The sequence below is a fragment of the Mchenga conophoros genome, linkage group LG13 (assembly GCF_057382185.1).
Source record: "Mchenga conophoros isolate Kocher_MC1m ecotype Shallow Benthic linkage group LG13, M_conophoros_male_GT1.1, whole genome shotgun sequence".
Taxonomy (NCBI): Eukaryota; Metazoa; Chordata; class Actinopteri; order Cichliformes; family Cichlidae; genus Mchenga; species Mchenga conophoros.
In genome coordinates this window covers 12,652,354-12,674,166 of record NC_140538.1, presented here as the reverse complement: position 1 = coordinate 12,674,166, position 21,813 = coordinate 12,652,354, and the positions used below count along the sequence as shown (strand labels likewise).

The 21,813-nt window shown below is 40.6% G+C and overlaps 1 protein-coding gene across 1 annotated transcript in view; it reads right to left on the bottom strand.

The window, feature by feature from the left end:
- The window catches only part of ryr2b (ryanodine receptor 2b (cardiac)), an 84,870-nt gene that overhangs the window by 22,522 nt on the left and 40,535 nt on the right, over positions 1–21,813 (bottom strand). Inside the window, exons 48-79 of the mRNA XM_085296510.1 lie at positions 21,022–21,142; positions 20,584–20,753; positions 20,246–20,466; positions 19,494–19,584; positions 19,274–19,414; positions 18,118–18,281; positions 17,845–17,923; positions 17,609–17,698; positions 16,289–16,426; positions 16,119–16,196; positions 15,959–16,034; positions 15,703–15,826; positions 15,233–15,348; positions 14,572–14,648; positions 13,583–13,698; positions 13,330–13,379; positions 13,167–13,227; positions 12,517–12,764; positions 12,004–12,085; positions 11,567–11,697; positions 11,169–11,483; positions 10,830–11,067; positions 10,373–10,460; positions 10,173–10,259; positions 9,866–10,027; positions 9,684–9,746; positions 6,835–6,960; positions 5,653–5,765; positions 4,615–4,711; positions 3,427–3,557; positions 2,595–2,646; positions 2,178–2,228 (exon numbers count right to left, since the gene is read on the bottom strand). Of these exons, the coding sequence (XP_085152636.1) occupies positions 2,178–2,228; positions 2,595–2,646; positions 3,427–3,557; positions 4,615–4,711; positions 5,653–5,765; positions 6,835–6,960; positions 9,684–9,746; positions 9,866–10,027; positions 10,173–10,259; positions 10,373–10,460; positions 10,830–11,067; positions 11,169–11,483; positions 11,567–11,697; positions 12,004–12,085; positions 12,517–12,764; positions 13,167–13,227; positions 13,330–13,379; positions 13,583–13,698; positions 14,572–14,648; positions 15,233–15,348; positions 15,703–15,826; positions 15,959–16,034; positions 16,119–16,196; positions 16,289–16,426; positions 17,609–17,698; positions 17,845–17,923; positions 18,118–18,281; positions 19,274–19,414; positions 19,494–19,584; positions 20,246–20,466; positions 20,584–20,753; positions 21,022–21,142 (3,897 nt within the window). The remainder of the gene's footprint in view (positions 1–2,177; positions 2,229–2,594; positions 2,647–3,426; positions 3,558–4,614; positions 4,712–5,652; positions 5,766–6,834; positions 6,961–9,683; positions 9,747–9,865; positions 10,028–10,172; positions 10,260–10,372; positions 10,461–10,829; positions 11,068–11,168; positions 11,484–11,566; positions 11,698–12,003; positions 12,086–12,516; positions 12,765–13,166; positions 13,228–13,329; positions 13,380–13,582; positions 13,699–14,571; positions 14,649–15,232; positions 15,349–15,702; positions 15,827–15,958; positions 16,035–16,118; positions 16,197–16,288; positions 16,427–17,608; positions 17,699–17,844; positions 17,924–18,117; positions 18,282–19,273; positions 19,415–19,493; positions 19,585–20,245; positions 20,467–20,583; positions 20,754–21,021; positions 21,143–21,813) is intronic.

Sequence of the window (21,813 nt, the reverse complement as noted above, 5' to 3'; positions counted from 1 at the left end):
CAGCACTCGCCCCGTCTGAAGAGCTCAGGGAGGATATAATTTATTCAGTGGATAAATTATGTGACCTGTGGCTGAATCATTCTGGGGAGGAATTTCAGCGTGCTGTAGCGAACCGGCTACAGCGACTGGTTTCTGGTCTCCCCTGGCTTTTGGACTCACTTCACCCACTCATACAGGAGTTTTTCCTTAATGAGCTTGATCTGCATCCCCCTGTTGCTACCGCTCACCTACCCAACTCGGAGAAAGATGTGCTGCCCAGCCCACCGGACTTGGAGTTGCCCGGCCCATTGGAGCCATCACCGAGGAGGAAGCGGCGGCCGCACCACCGGCGTGTCACCCCACAGCTGGACCCCGGGATGTCAAAACAACTGGCTGTGGTGAGCAAAAAGGACACTTTTTCTTTTTCTTCGGGCCATGGGACTATTTATTCTGGGGCTATGTTTTTTGCATCAGCTGCTCAGCCACGGGGTCACTTAGCTGCACAGCCGTCTGTCTCCGCTGGAGGGTCCGAGGGGCCCGTTCAGCCGTCTGTCTCCGCTGGAGGGTCCGAGGGGCCCGTTCAGCCGTCTGTCTCCACTGGAGGGTCCGAGGAATCGCTTCAGCCGTCTCTTCCTGCTGGAGGATCCGAGAGGCCAGTTCAGCCACCTGTCTCCGCTGGAGGGCCCGAGGGGCCCGTTCAGCCTCCTGTCTCCGCTGGAGGGTCCGAGGAACCGCTTCAGCCTCCTGTCTCCGCTGGAGGGTCCGAGGGGGCCGTTCAGCCACCACCGGCTCCACTGCCTGGTCCGGCCTCTGCAGCTCCGCCTGGTCCGGCCTCTGCAGCTCCGCCTGGTCCGGCCTCCGAGTGTTCAGCTTCGTCTGCTCCTGAGGTCTCCATGCTGTCTGTTCCTGCTCGTCCTGTCCGTCCTGCACATCTTGTCCGGCCTGCTCGTCCTGCTCGTCCCGTCCGGCCTGCTCGTCCTGCACGTCCTCTCCGGCCGATGACTGGACGTCATTGCTGTCATGGACGGCCCCCTGAACTACGTCGCCGTCGGTGCCTCCCGCCCGGCCGGCCTCCTGATCTGCTCGGTCGCCGTCGGTGCCTCCCGCCCGGCCGGCCTCCTGATCTGCTCCGTCGCCACCGGTGCCTCCCGCCTGGCCGGCCTCCTGAACTGTTTTCTGGGCTCTTGGGCCGTCAGCCTCCGGGCCGCCCCCCTGAACTGCCCGAGTTTGGACTATTGTGCTGTCAGCCTCTGGGCCGGCCCCCTGAACTTTTTGTGAACTGTTTTTCCTGGCTGCCTGCGCCTGTCATGAGCCTGTTTTTTGTTCTGTTGCTTTCCGGGCTCCAGTGTTTGCACTTTTTTTGTTTTTGGCTCAATGTGTTTCATTTGTTTCGAGCCCTCCATCCTGTTTCCCCCGCCGCCCACCCTGGTTGGGTTGTTTTTGTTTTTTTTGATTTTGATGTTTTGGTTTGGGCTGTCTGGAAGCCAGCCCTTAAGGGGGGGGTACTGTTAGGATGCCTGGGTCGTCGACCCAGGGTTTTTGAGTTTACGATATTATTTATACTGTCTAGTTTTTGGTTTCTTTAAGTTCTGTCTTATGGCTTAGGTCTGTCTTCTTTAGTTGCTCTGTCTCCCCTATCACCTGCATCCCCTTGTCTAGTTCGCGTCTATGTGTATCCTAAGTTCCTATATCCCCGTGTTCAGTCAGTGTTTGTGTCTGCCCTGTTCCCACGTCTCTGTTCCCTTTGTAGTGCCTGCATATGAGTCTGTGTCTTTGTTCAGTCTGTGTTATGTGTTTCCTGTTTTACTTTGAAAGTCCATGTCTGATGTTAATGTGTCTGGTTTTGCTTCCCCTTGTCTCGTTAGGCCTGATTTGCCCCAGCTGTGTTTCCCTCCTGTTACCCATTCCCTGATTGCTCCCTCTGTGTATTTAAGCCCTGTGTTTCTGTGTCCGTGTTGCGATCTACCGTTTATTTTGCTGTGTGTTTTGTCAATCCGCCGGTGTTAGTTTATTTTTGACCTTTTCCCCCAGTTATGTTATGTTTGAGTTCAGCATTAAAGCTGTTTTGGTTTAAGTTCTGTCTCCGGAGTCTGCACCTTGGGTCCTATTCCTGTCTGCACACAGCCGACACCTAACACTAACAAGTTAAGCCTCTAACAAAAATTCTAAGCAAGGGATATTAAACACAAGTCGCTTACTTCAAAGCTTTCCACCTCCTGCTCTTTCTCTTCGCCCTCTCTGCTACAACTCTTGAAAAGCAAACACATAAAGCAGGGTGGTGATGTGAAAAGATGTAGAAAATACAAGTAAGTGGATACAAAAGAAACACCTAGTTCATAAATTCACAGCACCTTGCTTTGATATGTGTTGCATGCGCTATTCACCAAAAAACAAAAGAATGAAAGTAATTAAAAGCCACATTGTGCATTTTGTTTCTCTCTAATTTATTGCTATAATTTTAGGAGCTGGCGAATGTTGTTCAAGAAGAAAATTCAAAATACTATGATAGTACAATGTCATATATGTAACGTTACAGGCAGTTACACTGCATGCTTTTGTAAAGGACTTCAAGACATGAACAGAGATTTGGACACTACTAATGAGTGTTCTATTACCTTGGCCATAATAGCAGCATAGGGCTTATAGAGACTGTCAATTCCATCCTTACTGTGAACAAAGGAAACAAATGAGACATGATTAGTGTGTATCAAAGTATGCACAAGTTCAAGTTCATTCAAAACCCCTTACACTGTTGAAGGCACTACTACCTTTAAACACCTTATACGGACACAGTTAATGCCCAAGTCTACCCAGTGGCATTGAACATGTTTATTGACCTTAACAGACAACACCTGGATACTAACTAATCTGATTAAATCTCTGCAGTGACTTTACAAATGGGAATGCTCCTCCACCAAGGTTTTTTGCAAAGACATGATGCCAAAGTGTTCATTTATGTTCATGTTATGAGTTTCTGCAGGAATATCAGAAATATATCTTAATTGTACTGGTGGATAAGATCACACATTAAGAAAAAGAGCATTTATGACATTATAGGAATACTTATTTCAGTTACTTTTCAACAAGAATTTTAACCACTGCTTGCAACAAGAAAGGTTTTTTCCCCCCATTCACAACATCTGTGGCAAAAAATATATGCTTTGAATATTCCACTGAAACTGCAGCTTAAAATGTATTGATGTAAAAGATACACATTATTTGCAACATCAAGCAGAACGCATTTATGCAAAAATTAAAGCCCTGGAAAAAGCAGAAACATATTCCACATTCCAAGCTTTCAGAGATCAGTGGCCACAGATGTTGGACAAAAATATCATGCTTCTGGTCAATTCATTGTTGGCTTTCTGGCTGATGAGTTTGACTAATAATAGTTGTGCTGACTGGAAATGTTATTGCAAGTGATTCTTTTATGATAAGCACACACACCTGCTTTCTGTCAGGGCGCTTCGACTGAAGAGTGTAATGAGTTGTAGGAGAGGATCGATTGGTTTGGCACCTTCCTTCACATCCTTTTCTTCCCCTCTTCCACCTACATACAGTTCCATTACTCCCCTCTTCTGCAAGCCAGAAATAAAAGAATAAAGGAACTAACATCTCTTAATCTCACAGCCTGGCTGTGCACAGCAGACTGAGGTTTACACCTGGCTGCTTTGTTATTTATTTGGAAATTCTACTAAAAAGACATATGAAAGCAAAAGGTCTTAATGGATTACATTTTTTTTTAATAAAACAAATGTTTAAAGTGATAATAAGATGGCAACACAATAATGAGTGCACAATGTCACATCCCACCTACTTTTTATGCCAGAAAGTGGGCAGTTTAGTGAGTGTAAAAATATTGTACAATAGTATTAGTGTTTAATTTCGATTCAGTACAACAGTGTAGGTGGGATTTTTGTGCAGCCTGAAATTCCTCACAGTCTTAAGCTGATTTTGAGCAAAAAATGTTTGTTTTACACGATACGTGTTTTGTTGGCAAAACAGAAGGTACTGTACTAACATCATATGCCAAGAAGAATATATCTAATTATATGCACACGAAAAGTTCAGTTTTTAGAGGCACTGAACCCCATAACAATCTCTGTTTGAGCATCCCCCAGACCCATTGCTAGCAGATTGTCAGAGCTACTCACAGTTTGCATGTAAGATCCCGACCCGTCTGCAAACGCTCGCCAACTAATAACCAAGTGGTAGTGAAACTTCAAAGTACAAAATGCTGCCACTGCAACCAAAACCTTCTAGCAGCTGTGCAGCACCATATACCTGTTTAATAACAGTTCAAACTAGCCACTGCTTGCAACCTGAGGAAATCATATATCAACCAGCTGGAGAACCCATATTTTTCCTTAGCAAATGCTGGCAACAAGGTGTCATCGACCAGTCTGTTGGCCTATCTGACTGGTGCCTTAGGCAATCTGCAGTAAAACTTCATGTAAGAATAGTTCATCAAAATCAATTTAGAGCCACATTTCACTTAATTAAAAACAATAAATCTGTGTTGAATCAATTCATGTCTCATCTGGTACCCTTTAAGAACATAGGCCTGTTACACAATCTTCCTCTACATTATTTTAAACTTTTACTAATGCCAGCAGGGCCACCTTCTCCACTCACAGCTAAATTCTCCACAAGTGTCTCTTCAAAGCTGTGCTCCTCAGCAGATATCCAGGATTTATTGTAGGCTTGAAGAAACAGGTTAACAGCTCGATGCCTAGAGACGAAAAGGATGACAAAAAGAGAAGACTTATCTTTTTGAAGTAGAAGGAAGGAAACACAGGAAAAAAAATATAAAGATATTTCTTCTCTGGTAACATAAGTGACAAACCCACAATCACAAGATCGGCCTGCCTTAAATCATACACTGCTTTATTAATGTTTTTCAAACTGGGACTGACGTAGAGAGCAAAAGAGAGAAATTCTATAACCAAAAACAAATTTCAATATATTTTTTCATCTCCCAATGGAGCACAAGCTGTTCACACAGTTGTCAGATAGTGAGACTCAAACCACAGAAATCCAGAGCAACAATCCAGGAAGCTGGTAACTTTGTTACTGTTGTGGCACTCTTATTGTCAAAGGGCTAGAAGTGGATTGTGATAACCTGGTAGCCAACTATCAAATGAGTGGGCGTGCTACTACATTGCAGTCTCACACTTTATAAATTATATAAAAACACCACATGAGCAGGTGATAGTACTCAGTGGTGAAGCTGTCAGTATCATCTGTGGACTGTTAAGCTAAGCAACAAAGTAAGCATTTTCTGCAGTGAGGAGGCTCTTGGGGAAAAGTGAGAATAGGTTTAAAATGACAGTGTCTGTCCTACAGGTATTTGAGAAGATTTGGTCAGCTTTCAGTCAATTGTGGCTTGTGTAATGGAATATGAGCTTCTATACAAAGGAGGATACCCTGTAGAAAACCTAAAAGAGGACTATAAACCTATAAAAAATAAATATAAATTTTATATATATATATATATATATATATATATATATATATATATATATATATATATATATATATAAATATATATATATTTTACTAGGATGGGTGCTTAGCTTTTTGTCATTTGCCTAACCAATATGGCAGCTGATATACTTACTAAAGCAAAGCCAAGTATTTAGATAATCTTTTTTTATTATTATTATTATTTACCTGGGTAGGTTATAGAGTGGAGTCATTCTCAGGCAGGCCACCACTGCACGTTTCCTCTGTTTTGATAAAACTGTGTGTCTGGCAGGTTTTTTGTTTCTCAGTGGGTGTTCCACCTGAACACAAAACCATGGTGCACATGAACCTGGTGACCAGTACTAAGTACAAAGGACTATGCAATAGTAACTATTGTATAGGCTTAAATGGTTTAATTCAAACATTAAAAGACATATAAATAAATGAAATCAACAAAACAATCAACAGGTCACAAAATACTAAAATTAAAGTTTGGCTTGCAGAGAGACCACACCTGTATAATTTTGTGACTGCATCTCAGAGTTGTGACATCATGGGATTGAAAAAAAATCTGCTGAGCAGGATATATAAACAGATGTCTCCAAGACCACTTATTGTCATGATACACAAATACATACAGAGAGGTATATATCAAATAAAATAGTTCCAAGACACCAAACATAACTGAATCTCTGTCACACAGCAATCACGCAGTTAAGAATGAAAACACCTCAGCAAACGTTTCAATAACCTCATCATGGACATTAACACACTGTCGGGTAGAGTTGCATCTTCAACACTGCCCAGTCATCAATGTGAGACTTTCTACTAAAAGAGAGGTTTTGTTCAAGAATTAGTTTCTTCTATTCCCTTTCTATAAAACAAAAAAAGCATTTAAGTTCTCCACTTTTACTGAATTAACTATTCACATATAAAGATGAGGATTCCTGAGTCTGTCATCTTAATATGGTGTACAGGGAGAACGTAATTATGGTAAGTTCCCCATCCCACAAATGACATAGACATTAGATATACAACACCATAGACAGCTTAAAAGTGTTGGTTTTGTTTGTTTTTTGTGCGTTTCTTTGTTTTTTTTAAAAAACAGGATAAGGTAATATTAGTCTGTGTACAGTGGTCCCTCGCTATAACGCGGTTCAGTTTTTGCGGATTTCTTTTTGTGCAATTTTGCATGCTGTTATATTTTGTTTTGACAGTGCATTGTGTTCTGCGTCCTGATTGGCTGTAGACCATTGTCAATCAATCTCGCGCCGTGTCTCCTGTACAGTACAGATTGCGTTCAGCTTGTCAAATTTACATTAAGGAAAGGACGGAGCCTTTACTCAGTGTCTTAATCAGCAACTTTTTCTATAGCATGGAAAAGCTCACCTGGTCAAGATAATAAAGGACTCGAGCTATTTCCATAATCCTGTCAACAGTCTTTTCTGCACCACTGATGGTCCCGGGTTGGTGTGAGAGCTCTGTAAGAATCTTCTGTCTTAAACTGTCTGATCCCTATAAAAAAAAAGGAAAAAAAAGAAAAAAAAAAAGAAGATTAGCTCATTCATTTGTTTTGTTCCAAGGTGCTGGTAGTTATAACAGTTGTTGAACTTGTATATACTGACTAATAATAAAGACTCTGTATTCACAAATCATTATAAAAAAGAAAAAAGGATTTCAAAGACCGCTGGGAAAAACATTTACTCGAATTTCTGTTCTAAAAGTTGTTTATAATGACAAAGCAGAATTTTCCCATCACTAACTTATGAGTGAACACATTTATCAGTGATTCATGAATACAGAAATGCTGCATGCATATTTAGTACAGTGTGGCGAGTATGTCACATTCATGTCTCTGGTGAACAATGAGCCACTGCCTGAGATTAATAAAAAGACAGCTTTGGATTTTACAGGCTATGAAAGCATTCTCTGATTTAATTTCCCAGACACTTGTTGCACAAATTAAAAGTTACTCTGTACTCAAGCATATCGGTGAACATGATTAATTTCTTCAGAAAGTAGAAAAGATACGCTTGTAATTTGCAGTCTAAGGGCAGTCCAAAACACAAATTCACACAACTAATACATACTTCACTGATTAGGCATAACATTATGACCACCTGCCCAATATTGTGTTGGTCCCGCTTTTGCTGCTAAAACATCCCTGACTCGTCAAGGCATGGACTCTACCTCTGAACGTGTCCTGTGGTATTTGGCTCCAACATGTTAACAACAGATCCTTTAAGTCCAGTACGTTATGATGCGGGACCTTCATGGGTCAGACTTGTTGGTCCAACACATCACACAGACGGTCGATTGGACTGAGATCTGGGGAACTTGGAGGCCAAGTCAACACTTTAAACTCATTCCTGAACCAGTTTTTGTTTTTTGGGAGGGTGCATTATCATGCTGAAAGAGGCCACAGCCATCAGCTAATACTGTTTCTGTGAACGAGTGTGTATAGTCTGCAACACGTCAAAGTAACAGCCACATGGATTGCAGAAGGTTCCTCAGCAGAACCTTGCCCAAGCAACGCACTGCCTCAGCCAACTCGCTCTTTCTACAACAGTGGATCCTGGTGCCAGGTGTTCCCCAAGTAAGTGATGCAGATGCACCCTGCCATTACCTTTCAGCGGTGGACAGGGGTGACCTTGGACACCCTGACTGGTCAGCAGCTATGCAGCCCCATATACAAGTTACAATTCACTGTGTATTCTGACATCTTTCCATCAGAACCAGCATTACATTTTACAGCACTTGTGCTTGTCTGTTGGATTGGACCACATGTGCCTTGATTCCACATGTGCATCAATAAGCCTTGTCCGCCCATGGCTGGTTCACCACTTTACCTTCCTTGGATCATTCTTGATAGACACTGACCACTGCAGACCGGAAACACCCCACAAAAGCTGCAGTTTCGGAGATGCTCATACTTAGTGATCTAACCATCACAATTCACTCCTTGTCAAACCTGCTCAAAGCCTTACACTTTCCCATTTTTCCTGCTTCTAACACAACTTTGAGAACAAAATAATATAGCCCACCCACAAACAGGTGCCATGATGAAGAGATAATCAGTGTTATTCACTTCACCTGTCAGTGGTGACAGTGTTATGCCTGATTGGTGTATATCTGCTTATTGTTTTGTCTTGTCATCTGTCTAAAGCTTACTTCTGTTGGCCTGCTCATTCAGTGTTGGGAAGGTTACTTTTAAAATGTATTCCACTATAGATAACAGAATACATGGACCAAAATGTATTTTATATTCTGTTAAGTTACTCAATGAGAGTAACGTATTCTGAATACTTTGGAATATTTAATATATTGTCATGGTTTTTATAACTACATGAATGTACTATTGCTGTGTGATTTATTACTATTACTGAAGGCTACTTGCCATACCAATACCAACTAGATTTTTAAATCTAAATATAAAATGAGTAACAGTATGGTGGACATTAGGTAAGACTGCACTTTTTGCAGCGATCTCATATAGAAAACTATTTCTGTATCAGTAGTCCATCCGTCCATCCATCCATCCATTCACTTCCGTTAATCCTTTTCAGGGTCGCGGGGGGCGCTGGAGCCTATCCCAGCTGTCTTAGGGTGAGAGGCAGGGTACACCCTGGACAGGTCGCCAGTCTGTTGCAGGGCTAACACATAGACAGAGACAACCATTTGCGCTCACATTCACTCCCGCATTCACACCTATGGGCAATGTAGTGTTTCCAATTAACATATCCCCAATGGGAACAGTGTATCAGTAATATGTTTTCTTTTTGTCTGTTAATAATCATGTGGAACTGCACACGATTATTTGCAGCTATCAGGTTGTTAACGCCATCCATCAAGTCTAAAAACAGCATGTTAATGCGTGGAGATCCTGAAGGCTGCTGCTGGCACTGCTGGCTCTGTGTCCATTGTGTAAGTGACGCCACCAATATTAACACGGCGCTTACATTAGAGCCTCTTATCACGTGTTTTTTTGGGTTTCCAGCAATCAGAATCAGAAAAGCTGTTTTAATCCCAGATGGAAATTGAGTTAAAAAAAAATAAATTAAAGTATGGGTCATACTCGAACCCGGGCCGGCTCATCAGGACTACATGCGGCATCCGGCAGTACATGTATTCTGTTACTCTCCAACGCTGCATACATTTGAGCCTTTTCAAATTTTGTACCCAAAGATAGTTATCTAAGATTATGGTGCTTAGTCAAATAAATTAAAGAAACCACCCACCTGATTCTGAAGATGCACAACACAATTGAAAATATGGTCTTGGATCTCATTCTCAGCGGTCTTCTGTGGAAAGCATGTAATTGCCCACATTAAGTATACTAAACAGTGTCAAATGTGCACAAGCACGTAATGAAGGATGTGAAAGGTGGAGGATTTTAGCATGGTCCACATTTCCAACTTACCTGAGAGAAGGCATTCTTAGCCAAGATGATGAGACTGTGATCGCTTGGAAAACAAACCCTGAGTCCCACAGGGGTCAGCCTCTTCATTAAAGCCACAATGAGAGAGGTGTTGATGGAATAACAACCCCTCTTCCTCCTCATCTTCCTCTTCTCATTGTCAAGCTGAGTATTGGGATATGAAAACAGGATTTTTTTCTTTACACTTAGTGGCAGCTGCAATTCTTCTGTGATTTCTACATATATTTTGTAAAGAGATGTACATCAGCACACATGTAATGGATGAGGTCAAATTGTAAATATGACCAACCTTGAATGTTTTGTCATTATTGGTCAAGAAAGACAAGTTGTTGATTTCATTTTGAACAACATAATTCTGTTCCTCCCATTTGAAATTCTGTTGCAGAGAACATAAGCGAAGACACGTGACAGTTAATGGACAAAATATTCACTGAGACGGCATTGGCATGAGAAAAACAAATAAATAAAAACACTGTGTATCATTCTCACATGGGATTTGGCCCAGAATATAAAGACCTCTGCCACCATGCTGAACAGCTGCTCAGCCTCAGGGTTCAGGTCTTTCAGCCACCTGGCTCTGAGATAAATTTGACAAAACACATTCACAACACAGAATTTGTAAAGCAAAAGCATATGCCTGAAATAATAACTAACATAACCTCGCAGTATCATCTTCTCAGTTTTTTGCAGTTAAAAATCAACGACTGGCTGTTGAATTCTTAACAACATTTGTTCTTTACCGTCTTTACAAAATAACAATGTGGTTCAAAAGGGAACTTCAGGGGCCATGAAATAATTAAAGTGGAGCTCAAGTCGATACAAAAAATAGCAAAATAAGTTTCACCTTTCATTGAGTCTATAAATACTTTACATTACTTCTGTTACTTCTAACGTTAGAAAAATAAGTATCCGCTCCTCCACATACAAGCACCTTCGAGTGTCTTACCGATGAGAATCCACAAATGGGATGAGGAGGGGAAAGAAGGCGTAGAGGTCTCGGACCAGCATAGCGAACTTTTCTTGTATCTGCAACTCCGCATCAGAGGTATCCCCACCTTCTGCTTTCATCTGCTCCTCCTCTACCAACACACATTCTGTCCTCTTTCTCAGCTTCTCCATTAGTGGCAGGAAGTGGCTCTTTAACAGCTCAGGATGGGCTTTACATATGACTGGCTGAGAAAAAACTAAGAGATATAAATGACAGATGTTGGAAAATATGCATTACTGACTAATATGAAATAAGTATATCTAAACAACAAGCCACTATTGTCCACTACACAAGTACCTGCCAGCTGTTTCATCCAGTCACCCTGGCTAGCACCCACATGATTGTGGATGATACACAGGATGTTGCCAAGTAGGTCACTAGCATGCTTAGGAACGACAGAGGTACACACTGGCCTTTCTGGCTGGCCCTCAGGACCCAAGTTCCACCAGTGGGAAATGTAACTGCACAGCATGGGCAAAGTAACCTCTGCAACATGGATGTAGTGGGCCTGGTGAGCTCCAGCACCTGCCAGCTCCTCCACTTCCCTCAGCGCCTGTCCCAGAGAAGGTAGGAGGGGACACATGTCCTCCACCTGATCTGGCAATCCCTGGTCTAACAAAGATGGAAGGTTTTTAAGGTTCCCAAGAGACAGCGAATAACAATATAACAGGGTATAAAATGTGCCTGCATAATACCATTTATCTGAGTAGCAGTCATCATATTGTAGATGGAGTAAGGGTTGTTTTGGTTTAGATCGGGCTCCAGGAAACACACGGGTAAAGCTCCTGTCAAGGCTGCCAGACAAGCACCTGCTGCTGACCTATGCCTGTATAGAATGAGTTGTGCATATCAGGATATAGGCATGGGTGAATAATCGACTAATTTTAAAGTACGATATAATATTACAAATCGGGATTGCTAACATAAGTTTGCTTGAAAGCTGCTTTCTATGCATCTCAGGTTTAAACATCCTCTTCTATCTGGTAGCCTTTAACATTTATAACACCCTGAATACCCTGATGTTGTACCAACACTGTGTGGTTAATATAATAACTTCAATCATGAGATATAGGTACATTACACAAAAATTATTTAAGATATCATCTTGGAGACATCTGAAATCAAGCATTACCCCTCCATGTAGATGCTGCTACTGATTCCAAGAGCGTAGAGGCTGTTTAAGATCCTGTAGCAGGATACCTGTATACCACCAGCTGAAAAAACAAGGTGATGCATAAGTTTTCTTTCACAAACAACCACTGAACCCACAGTTTCGAAAGCATTCAGTCACTGAGAGGTGGATTAGCTGCATGCTTGCTGATTCAGGTAATGAATGATTCGTGAAAGGTCGGGATATTATTGGGAGAGACAGTATGCTCCTGCTGCTTTGTGGCCATGACCGAGGTACTGAATGAGAGCTGGTTTCAAGCTGAAGGGAGGGTGTACCCAAGTGATTTCAGGGGTGTGGAAACCAGCTGTGCATCCAACACCTGAAAACGTATGTGTGTTTCTCGTCATGCTGAGATGATAACTAAATGTATCTTAACAAGTGACATCTGCATGTTTCTGCATGCATTTTAGGATGTAAATGAAATAATACAATAACATGGCATTCCTACTTAACCACTATAATGGTAGTTCTTACCCAGGAGATCTACTCCATGGTTCTGGTTTCCAAGATGAAGGAAGAGAGAAGTGAGTGTAGGGAGAAGGATGGAGGTTGTGTAGTTGAGAACCTTGGCTACTCCTCTTGCCAGCTGACTCCTACTCTGAGGCAGCGAAACTAAGCTCTCAGAAAGAGTTTCCACAGTCATCTCTAAATCAGACGCCGCTGCCTTAAAAAAGGAATGCAGAGATGTCTGAATAGACTCTGGTGCTGACTTCATTAAAGTCCTATAATGAAAAAGTGGGAAAATAAATTATTTGAGTTGAAAAATATTCTACATTATTTTGTTATAGTATTGCAAAGGAGAAATATCCACTGAAGGTTTCCTACTGTGACACTTCTGGCTGGGAGTTAAATGGACTAAATCAGTTATCTATCAGCTAATCTATCCCTCAGACAAGTCTGAATGGCATCAACCTCTGCTGAGCCACAGCACTACTGTGCTTGCTTCACAGGCATTGTCCTCAGGGAGCAAAAGTGATATCAACCACAATTAGATAGCATCAATGCATCAGTGGCTCAATTACATCAGTCATCTCATCCTTAGACATGGTGGTGCAACGCTGATGCCACTGCAGGCAGAGCGAGAAGATCGATTTTGGCAGAGTGTGAAAGTGCCATCCAGTTACCTGGCATCAAGAGCCTGAGCCAAAACGTGGAGGGAGCTTGCAACTGACGAGGCTTCTCTTCCTGAAAAAACACATGCACACATTATATGTGAATTATGAGGATTAAAGCACAGATTAACACTTAATAAACAAATAAATGTTATGATGTCCACACTATCCTTACCAAAGACTGAGATCCTGTGTCTTACAAGCGCTGCAAGCTTACAAAAGAGGCTACATGTAAACAGAAAACACAAGGAAAGTAATGAGAGAAGATGAATTGAAAATCGCAGGACACAAAATAAAAAGACAGAATATATTGAAGCTTTTTTCTGAAAAAATTCAAATATTTCTTTAAATAAATAAAAATGCACAAAATAGCTGAGAAATGATCAGATAAGAGTATAAAAAACAAGAACGCAAACTTTGTTTTGTACCATGCAATCATCTCCTTTTCCTTTCTCGAGGCATGGCTTCTATTATCACTCGAGGAAGTAGACAGGAAATATAGACGGTGGCTTTTAACATACTGTTCCAAAAGAGGAAGGATAACCTGTTGAACAGAGAAAAGGTCAATAATCATTTCATAAACCAACATCTATAACTAACAAACCCCTTAAATATCCTCTAAACAGTATGTGCTTGATGAGATCACATGCACGGTTTGCCTGTTTGGTCCTCTGCTCATGAAACCACACAGTGACAAAACTTAATAGAAAACTTTCTGTGGCTGCACAGTTACATCAAATATGTGTCTCTACTCTTGTTCAACACTAGATAAGTAAACATCCATGTGATCGGCCTAAAAGTCTGAACACCCTGTAATCATTACTAGAAGTTTCTTTAAAAAGAAGGAAAGAAAGCTTCCAGGGACTGAGCAAAGCCTTGTGCCTTTTTAACATGACTTTAATGACAGGCAGAGAAAGTATGATGAACTGGCAATTCACAGACAGATGAACAGCCAAACAGACACAGACTTGAGTGGCTGTGTGAGAGTGGGCTGTGTGGGAGGTGAAAGAAGCAGAGATGTGAGGCATGGCTGCTCACAGTCTTGGCTGACAAGGTCTGACTCTGGAGGTCCCATTGATGAAAAACGAACTCTTTTCATTTACTACCTCCTTAGAGCCAGAGCAGTGTAGGAAGCCTTAATCAATGTCCTGATGGCAATTGACACGCCCACGTAGATTTCCAAAATGGTTAAATAAATTACACAGCCCAAAGGGTTTTACTTAAAGGGGTTGCCTATGGCAACCATCAAACAAAACTAATTAGATGGCATAAATGAAATAAGAAAAAAAAAAGTTAATGAGATGAAATAAAATAGCACTGGCAGAATTAGATTGGAAGGGGGTTAAATCAATGTCAGAGATTTTATCAGATGCTAGACTTTGACTGTGTTTAAATATGCAGATTGGTTGATGCAAACCTTGTGAAAAAAAATGACTGGTTGCTCGTGTGGAGCCCTCTCTCCCTTAGACATCTGTCCTCTGGCTTGCATCACCTCTGAAGAAAAAAAAGACAAAATGAAAAATGAAAGGTAAAACTGTCAAGATAATACAGATAAGTTTAAAAAAAAGTGTTTCTATGTCACCTTCATGTAAGAAAGATAGGTTCACATACCCAAACTAGGCTGAACTATTCTGTGGTGGCTTGGTTTTCATAAGTACCTTTTTTCAACTTAAATAGCAGGAAACTAACTAGGCATATAATTCTTTTCTTTCTCAATTTTTTGCCAGATTTTTCAAGTAACCTATATTTGAAAACAGCATAATTAAACCAGAAATCCTGTTTTTGGTGTGCCACCCCTATGAAAAAATCCTGGAGGCAACTCTGTATGTGAGGGCATAAAAAGAGTGGACCAAAACTGCTCCACAATGACACGAGAGACTGATAAAGTCATACCAGAAACGATGGCTTCCCGTTATTGTTGCCAAAAGTGGTTTGACAAGCTATTAAGTTATGAGGTGTAGTTATTTTTCACAGGACAGCATATAGTGCTGTGAAAACTTCTCTTTAACATGTCGGTATATTGCAAAAATCTTTTATGTTTTTTTTTATCTTCTTTTTAATATACAACATTATCTTACCAAGCTTTAAAAGGTTCTCTTGGGCCTCCTCAGTGTGAGACAGGAGCCGCTGAAGCAGCGTGTATGCAAAGCAGTTGGCTATGGCTGGAAAGTCCATTTCCACTGACTTCCGATCTCTTTAGAACAAGAAATCAGATATGAGTTATGAAACACCACTACTAAAAGCAAGACTGAACTTTAATCATAAATACTTAATAATACAGAATTCTTTTATTTCAAGATTTTTATTTCAAAGATGCAAATGTTGCAGCAGGATGACAAAGAGGTAATACATTTATCTTACACATCGAGTTATTTCTGGTTGTGACCTGTACTGGAAATTATTACAAAGAAAAAGGGCTGTGGACTGACTGCTACAGTGCCTCTAATCAACGGTGAGGGAGAAATGCCACTGTGACATGAAAATGGAGCACCTCATTCACACTGAATTGCATCGCCCTAGTGTAATCATAAGCGTATTCTGTACTCACCTCCACACAGTGTAGCCATTGAGCTGAAGGAACTTGAGGACATCCTGAGCTCTTTCTCTGAATTTAGCCTTCTCTTTGGCACTCAAGGTATCATAAGGTACAAGCAGCGAATGGCTACCTCCTCCTGAGAATAGATATGAGTGAAATGCATAGCACTTTTATTAGCTGTTCAGCTCTTCCTAAAATGAAGGGGGATGAGATAAGAGTAAGAGAAAAGAGAGGAGATTAACTAGATATTATCAACACTTAATGCCACCTTTACTCTCAAGTTCTAATTTCTTCATCTTAGCACAGGCATTGTGGTAGTTTTCAGCCAGCTGTTCAGCCATGGCCTGAAGATGAGATAAGAAAGAAGAAAATTAACATAACTGAATAATATGTCAACTGCCAGTTCTAATATCTAATCTTTAACTTACACATTGGTCCCATGATAAGGTGATGCAGCTCATGTCCACAGGTTTGGGGCTGAAGGTTGATGCGCCTTCAAATGACAGCTAGGACAAAAAAACGTCTTATTAATGGAATAAAAAGTTATTTGTAAGCAACGCTGCTTTAACAAGAACAAGCAGAACATGAGCACATATACCTGTCCAGACTGAGAGACCCTGCGTGTACATGGATGCATGCTAAAAGCATCTCCTTCTTTGGTCCTTTCTATGTTCCAGCCAAAGGCAAGCATAGTCTTTATTGTCTCTTTGATGGCCCAGCGGTACGCCTCCTTCTCCTGGAAAATCAGAAATATAGAAAAGGTTTAATGCAAAACTAAAAAAAGCAGGTATCAAGGGACAGCAGACTATTTAAATAGCTCAAGAACTTGTAACAGCCTGTCAATAAGTGCATATAGCCAGCCTACAAGTACCAGGCAGTGGTCCTAAAAGATGTCCAAATGGTACTGCACATAGCTGTCAAGGTTAAAAATCAGATCAAATATGCTTGAAAGTAAATGTTTAGTAGACTTGAAGATCACACTGTTCTGAAAAAATATTAACACTTTTAATGTGATTTATATACAGTACTGTATATGTAAATGAGATTTCTCATAAGATTATGACTCACTGTGTGTTGCACAATTTTAGCATTTTACAGTATGTACTAGGGTTGTGCCAGCAGACGATGATGTCATGGATTGAGGATGGTTTAAATTTAACGGCGACGGCTTATCCGTTTTATTTATTGTCCACACTGATGTATTAAAATAATATTTTCATTAATATGAGATTTTTAATAAATTTGATTATTTAAAGACTTAATTTTGCACCTCCACATATGATTGACATGTGCAGCACAAACATGTCAGGGCATGCATGGGCGTTCGCACACATGGCTGGACTTCTGTGTGCTGCGCTCCACGCAGGAGTGCAGCCGAGCTACCATATTTGATCAGAGGATATTTTTGACTGTTGAACTGTTTTCTTTACATTAGAACATCACATGACTGCATTTGCAAAGACAGTCATTTATCTCGTCTCCTTAACTATTTGTTCCATCAGGCACATTGCCAGTGAAAAACTCCACTGTGCACCGAGGGCCGGAGGTGAAGAGCATAGGAGCACGAGGTGAGGTATGTTAAGTTAAAAAAATTAAAGAGACAGTAAATGTTATGCCTTAATAATTCTAAAGGTGTTCAGCTGATATCCTGCCACTTATGTTCAATAATTACAGCTGGCTAAATCAGTTGTTCAAACATGTCTTCATGCTGGAAGTGAGGAATAAATTGTAGTCTCCTCTACATCAGGTAAGGGGGGGTAACACTATGTTTGGACTGTGAAGAAAATCACTCATCACTACTTGACATTTGGTATGTATGCAATTGTCTCTGTACATCTAGGATATCACCACTTTCATTCCTGAAGAACACTTGAAGAACATCCACACATGCCATAAAAACTGACTACTTCATCTGTACCTTTTCAGCAAGAGCCCTGTACGGCTTGAGGCGAGGGTGAACTTTGGTGTTCTCACATAGGTGCTCTCCATGAACCCAGCCACTGACAAACTGGCAGAGAAAACACACAGATTTACTAAACAAAAAACGAAGAATAAATCAGGGACTCAGTATAGAGAGATGTTTTGACAAGGCAGAGAAAAATATGTACAAAGGTATTCTTATGATGACAGTCAGTCCAGACCAGGATATGATACCTTTTCCAGTGACCACTTTTCATGAGTATGCTCGGCATACTTGTTCACAACAAACTCCAGCCTCTCTGGCACTGACACACTAATGCAGAGACAGAAAAAATACATTATTAAGCCTTGATTAAAACTGCACATTAATCTCTGCGAATCATACTGTTTATATTCACAGAATACAACACTTGGTCTGCTAAATTACAGGTTACACTTCTGATTAGGCAGGTCATTTTCACACGATTCTCTTTTCAGTCATTCAAAAATATCCTTGGGGTATCTTACTTGGATGTATCTACAGGCTGGGGGTCAAAGTGTCCGTCTGTATCGATGGAGGTTATTTTCTCAATGTGCGACAAGCAGTTTTGTTCCATATGATCAGGAGGCAGGGCCATGGCCACTGCAGAGAGGCACTGCACACACGGACTCAATAACTGAAGTATCTGGGGCTTTAAAGTAGATAAAAAACAAAACAAATTAGACAAGAAGACAAGCTATCAAAAAGAGTAAAAACAATGATGCTGCGTGACATGCTCCTCACGCAGCATGTCACCTTATACTAGCGTCTTCCTTATTATTTTCATTGCCATTTAGGGGAACACTACATCAGGAGATCAGGTTATGGGAGGACAGCGAAGAACTAATTTTATATGAACTGCAATAATCGTGTTAACCAAAAACCCACCTATATATTTCAGAGCCTGTATTTAACACAGTTCATTCAATTAAAATTTAATAAGTTATGGATTTAGTTACTTGGGAAGTAAACATATGACTGCATACTCCTCCTGAAAAAGCATTTTAATATGCAAAGATTTGTCAGTGTCACATAACGCGAGCAATCAAAATCCCAACCAAGAAGTGCAATAAGCAGGGCAAGAGATATATTGTACACCCAAGCATGTACATTTGTACATATACAAGCCTTTTGTTGTGTAGTAATTTCAGCGAAAAACAACTTCATAATTCTGTGCAGTGCTAATACTGTGCTCTGCTTCTGAGTCTGTTTGATGTCTGCTCCATGTGTGGGTGGTTTGACCTCATCAACTTATTTCTTTTGATGTTTTCCCGTTCTGCATCGTTCAGGTAAGTGTCTGGCAGACATATTTTACGTACATTATGCTGTTCACATTTCCAAACAGTCACTTTAAGAGTGGGAGGTTTCATACCAGGAAATGAAAAATTAACACCTTATCTCAAGTGTGTTACATCTTCCCCGATGCAGGCTCTCGTAGTACACTAAAGAAGCGCATGAGAAATGTATTTTGCCATTTTTCTTCGTAAGGAGGACAAGAAAAGATGAAGGATACATCATGAGATGAATTAGTTTGAAGAAAACCTTTTTTTCCACATTTAATGCAATTATTTTTGTGCTTAAGTACAAATTTAAAGTAATTATAAGCTCAAGTCAAAACTAACACACATAATCAGTTTAGTTTACCTTCTTGGCTAAAGCCTTGAACACCCCCCAGAACAACTTTGTAGACAGGTAGAGTTCTTCTTCAGATGCACAACCCTGCTCACCCTGCCTGCCAGACTGGGAGTAGTACTTCCACCTTTGCTCATAGTGACTGGTCAAGAGCTGATAGATGAAAGTCGTGATTAGTTAACAAAATTATTTTCATATTCAGTGTGTGGCAAGCCCAAATTTAATTATCCACCTTTAGAGGCATTTTGCTGTGGTCTGTCAGATGAAGGACATCAAAGACAAGCCGACGAAGGAGAGGCTGCATCATAGGTGGCTGGAGTTTACTGAGGACCAAGGGTTGCAGAATTAGTCACATAAACAGATTAATTCCACATCAGCCAACACAACAACCCTTCCCCTACACACACACATCCACACACTCACGCACAACGATATTTTTGACTGATTAGTACATCTCAGAAGGATGACATAACTCAGAAAATGCCATTAGCAAAATGTTAATAAATCCAATAATTAACATCACACTCTTGTTCATTTAATATGCCAATTATCTGGATTTGGAAAATGAGAATTCCCAGTGATTCATTATATATAATGAGTGGGAATAAGCTGTATCTGGATTGGTTAATATTTTGCTGTTGCTATTTTTTCAAACAGCAGCCTGACACTGATGTCAGCGGATATAGGAAGGAAATGTTGTAATAATTCCGAAATTAAGAGCCAAACATAGTGAAACCAGCTGTCAAACCATTTATTTCGGATATGTAGGTGAATCTAGTTTGGATGCTGTTGCAAATAAACCTCAATGACCCAAAAACTGAAAAATGCAATATTGAATTATGATACTCAAGGGAGGAACAACACTTCCCCTAAATATATAGCTCTCATTCAGAGAACCCCACCCATTTAATGCCATATTATATAGACTGTCACATTCTTTGACCTTGTCCTCTGTTTTTCATTCATACCAGCTGAACACCCTACCTGCACAAAGCCAACAGACAGTCTTCTGTAGTGTCTCTCTGAGCCTTGGTCAAGCTAAGAGCCCTCGAGAGGCGGTAGACTGCCTGAATGAGAGAATCAACCAGCAAGATGTGGTCCTCTAAATCATGGAAAAGAACTGAATATTTGGTGAGAAGGGGAAGAACAGCAGTACACAAGTATCTATTGACGGCCAGAGCCATATCAGTGGATCCTAGGTCAGCCTGCAAAGGGAAAAAAAGAGGTTTAACTTATGGGTGTGAAGTTTCCCCAGATTACATAAGAAGTGGTGGATGTTATAGAGTTTAATGGAAAACAAAAATGAATATTTCTCAGCTTACAGTGTCAAGAGAGACAGCTGCCTGAAGGTCAGGCAGAAAGCCAACTTCTAGAAGGTGGAGAAGAAAACTCTGACTCTCAACACCATAAACCCGATCCAGGAACAGTACCATTGCTGCTTTGTGGTCTGGGCAGAACACTGTAGATAGGTCAGGCTCAACCAATGCACCATCTGGAAAAGCAAGACAAGATTAGATCTGATGACCAAGGTCATATTAACATATTATGTACTTTACATCTACTGTGAAAACTATGTGGTCCCATCTCTCTGTGTGAAAGAATGGTTTGGGACTGTCTAATATCTGATAAGGCGCTTAGCCTCAGTTGCCTCCGTCCACCTCCACTATTTTTCCACAGCGATTGTGGAGTGAGGCATCAATGTCTAATGAGTTAGAAAAAAGCCACAGCTGCCAAAGTCTGGCCAATGTGGCCTATTCAACCTTTAGAGACTGAAGGGATTTGAAAGGAGATGCTGATGACTCCCTGAAGATCCTGAATAGGGATGAGAGACCTCAGAATGGCCCTGATACGGATTGCCTCTCCTTTGCCTCCTTGAATTAACTGTACAAAAATAAAATAGTCATTCAAGACATAATAACAACAACTTTCACAATACAAATTAATAAAATAACTGGTCATAAGTGTTACAAAATTTCAGTGTCATAACATATGATAACCTGTTTTTTAACCTCATACTGACTCGTCCTGTGAGTTACTTTCGATTTTATTTTTAAATTCACCTTTCAGTCAAAATTAACATGTATTTAATATAAAAAAATAATTACTGGTGTTATTCACTGTCAATATATAAAAATACAGTTAAACTGACATTATTGCATTTAAATATCTTAATGTACTTTATCTAAAGAACATCAATGTGCCTTTGATGCACAAAAAGTCCCCTTCTTTTAATTCACCTGTGCACTTTGGCGCTATGTTTTCAGACACTTTCAGTCAGGTAGACACGCTCAAAATCTGATGGCTCGAGGAGCTGATGCAATGTTCACCATTTCATTTATTCACCCTGTTGAGGGTTTTCCAAATCAAGGCTGGGTACTCTATCATCAATATGAATAATAGGACCTGACCAGTAAATCTGTCTTTAATGGCTTATTGCAGTATACTGAATGTTGGCCAACAAGGGACAACAATCTCTATTAGAGTAAGTCCAAACTAGGTCTGAGAATATCTTTAAAACATTAAAAAACCTGTGACCAAGTGTGGGTTACATA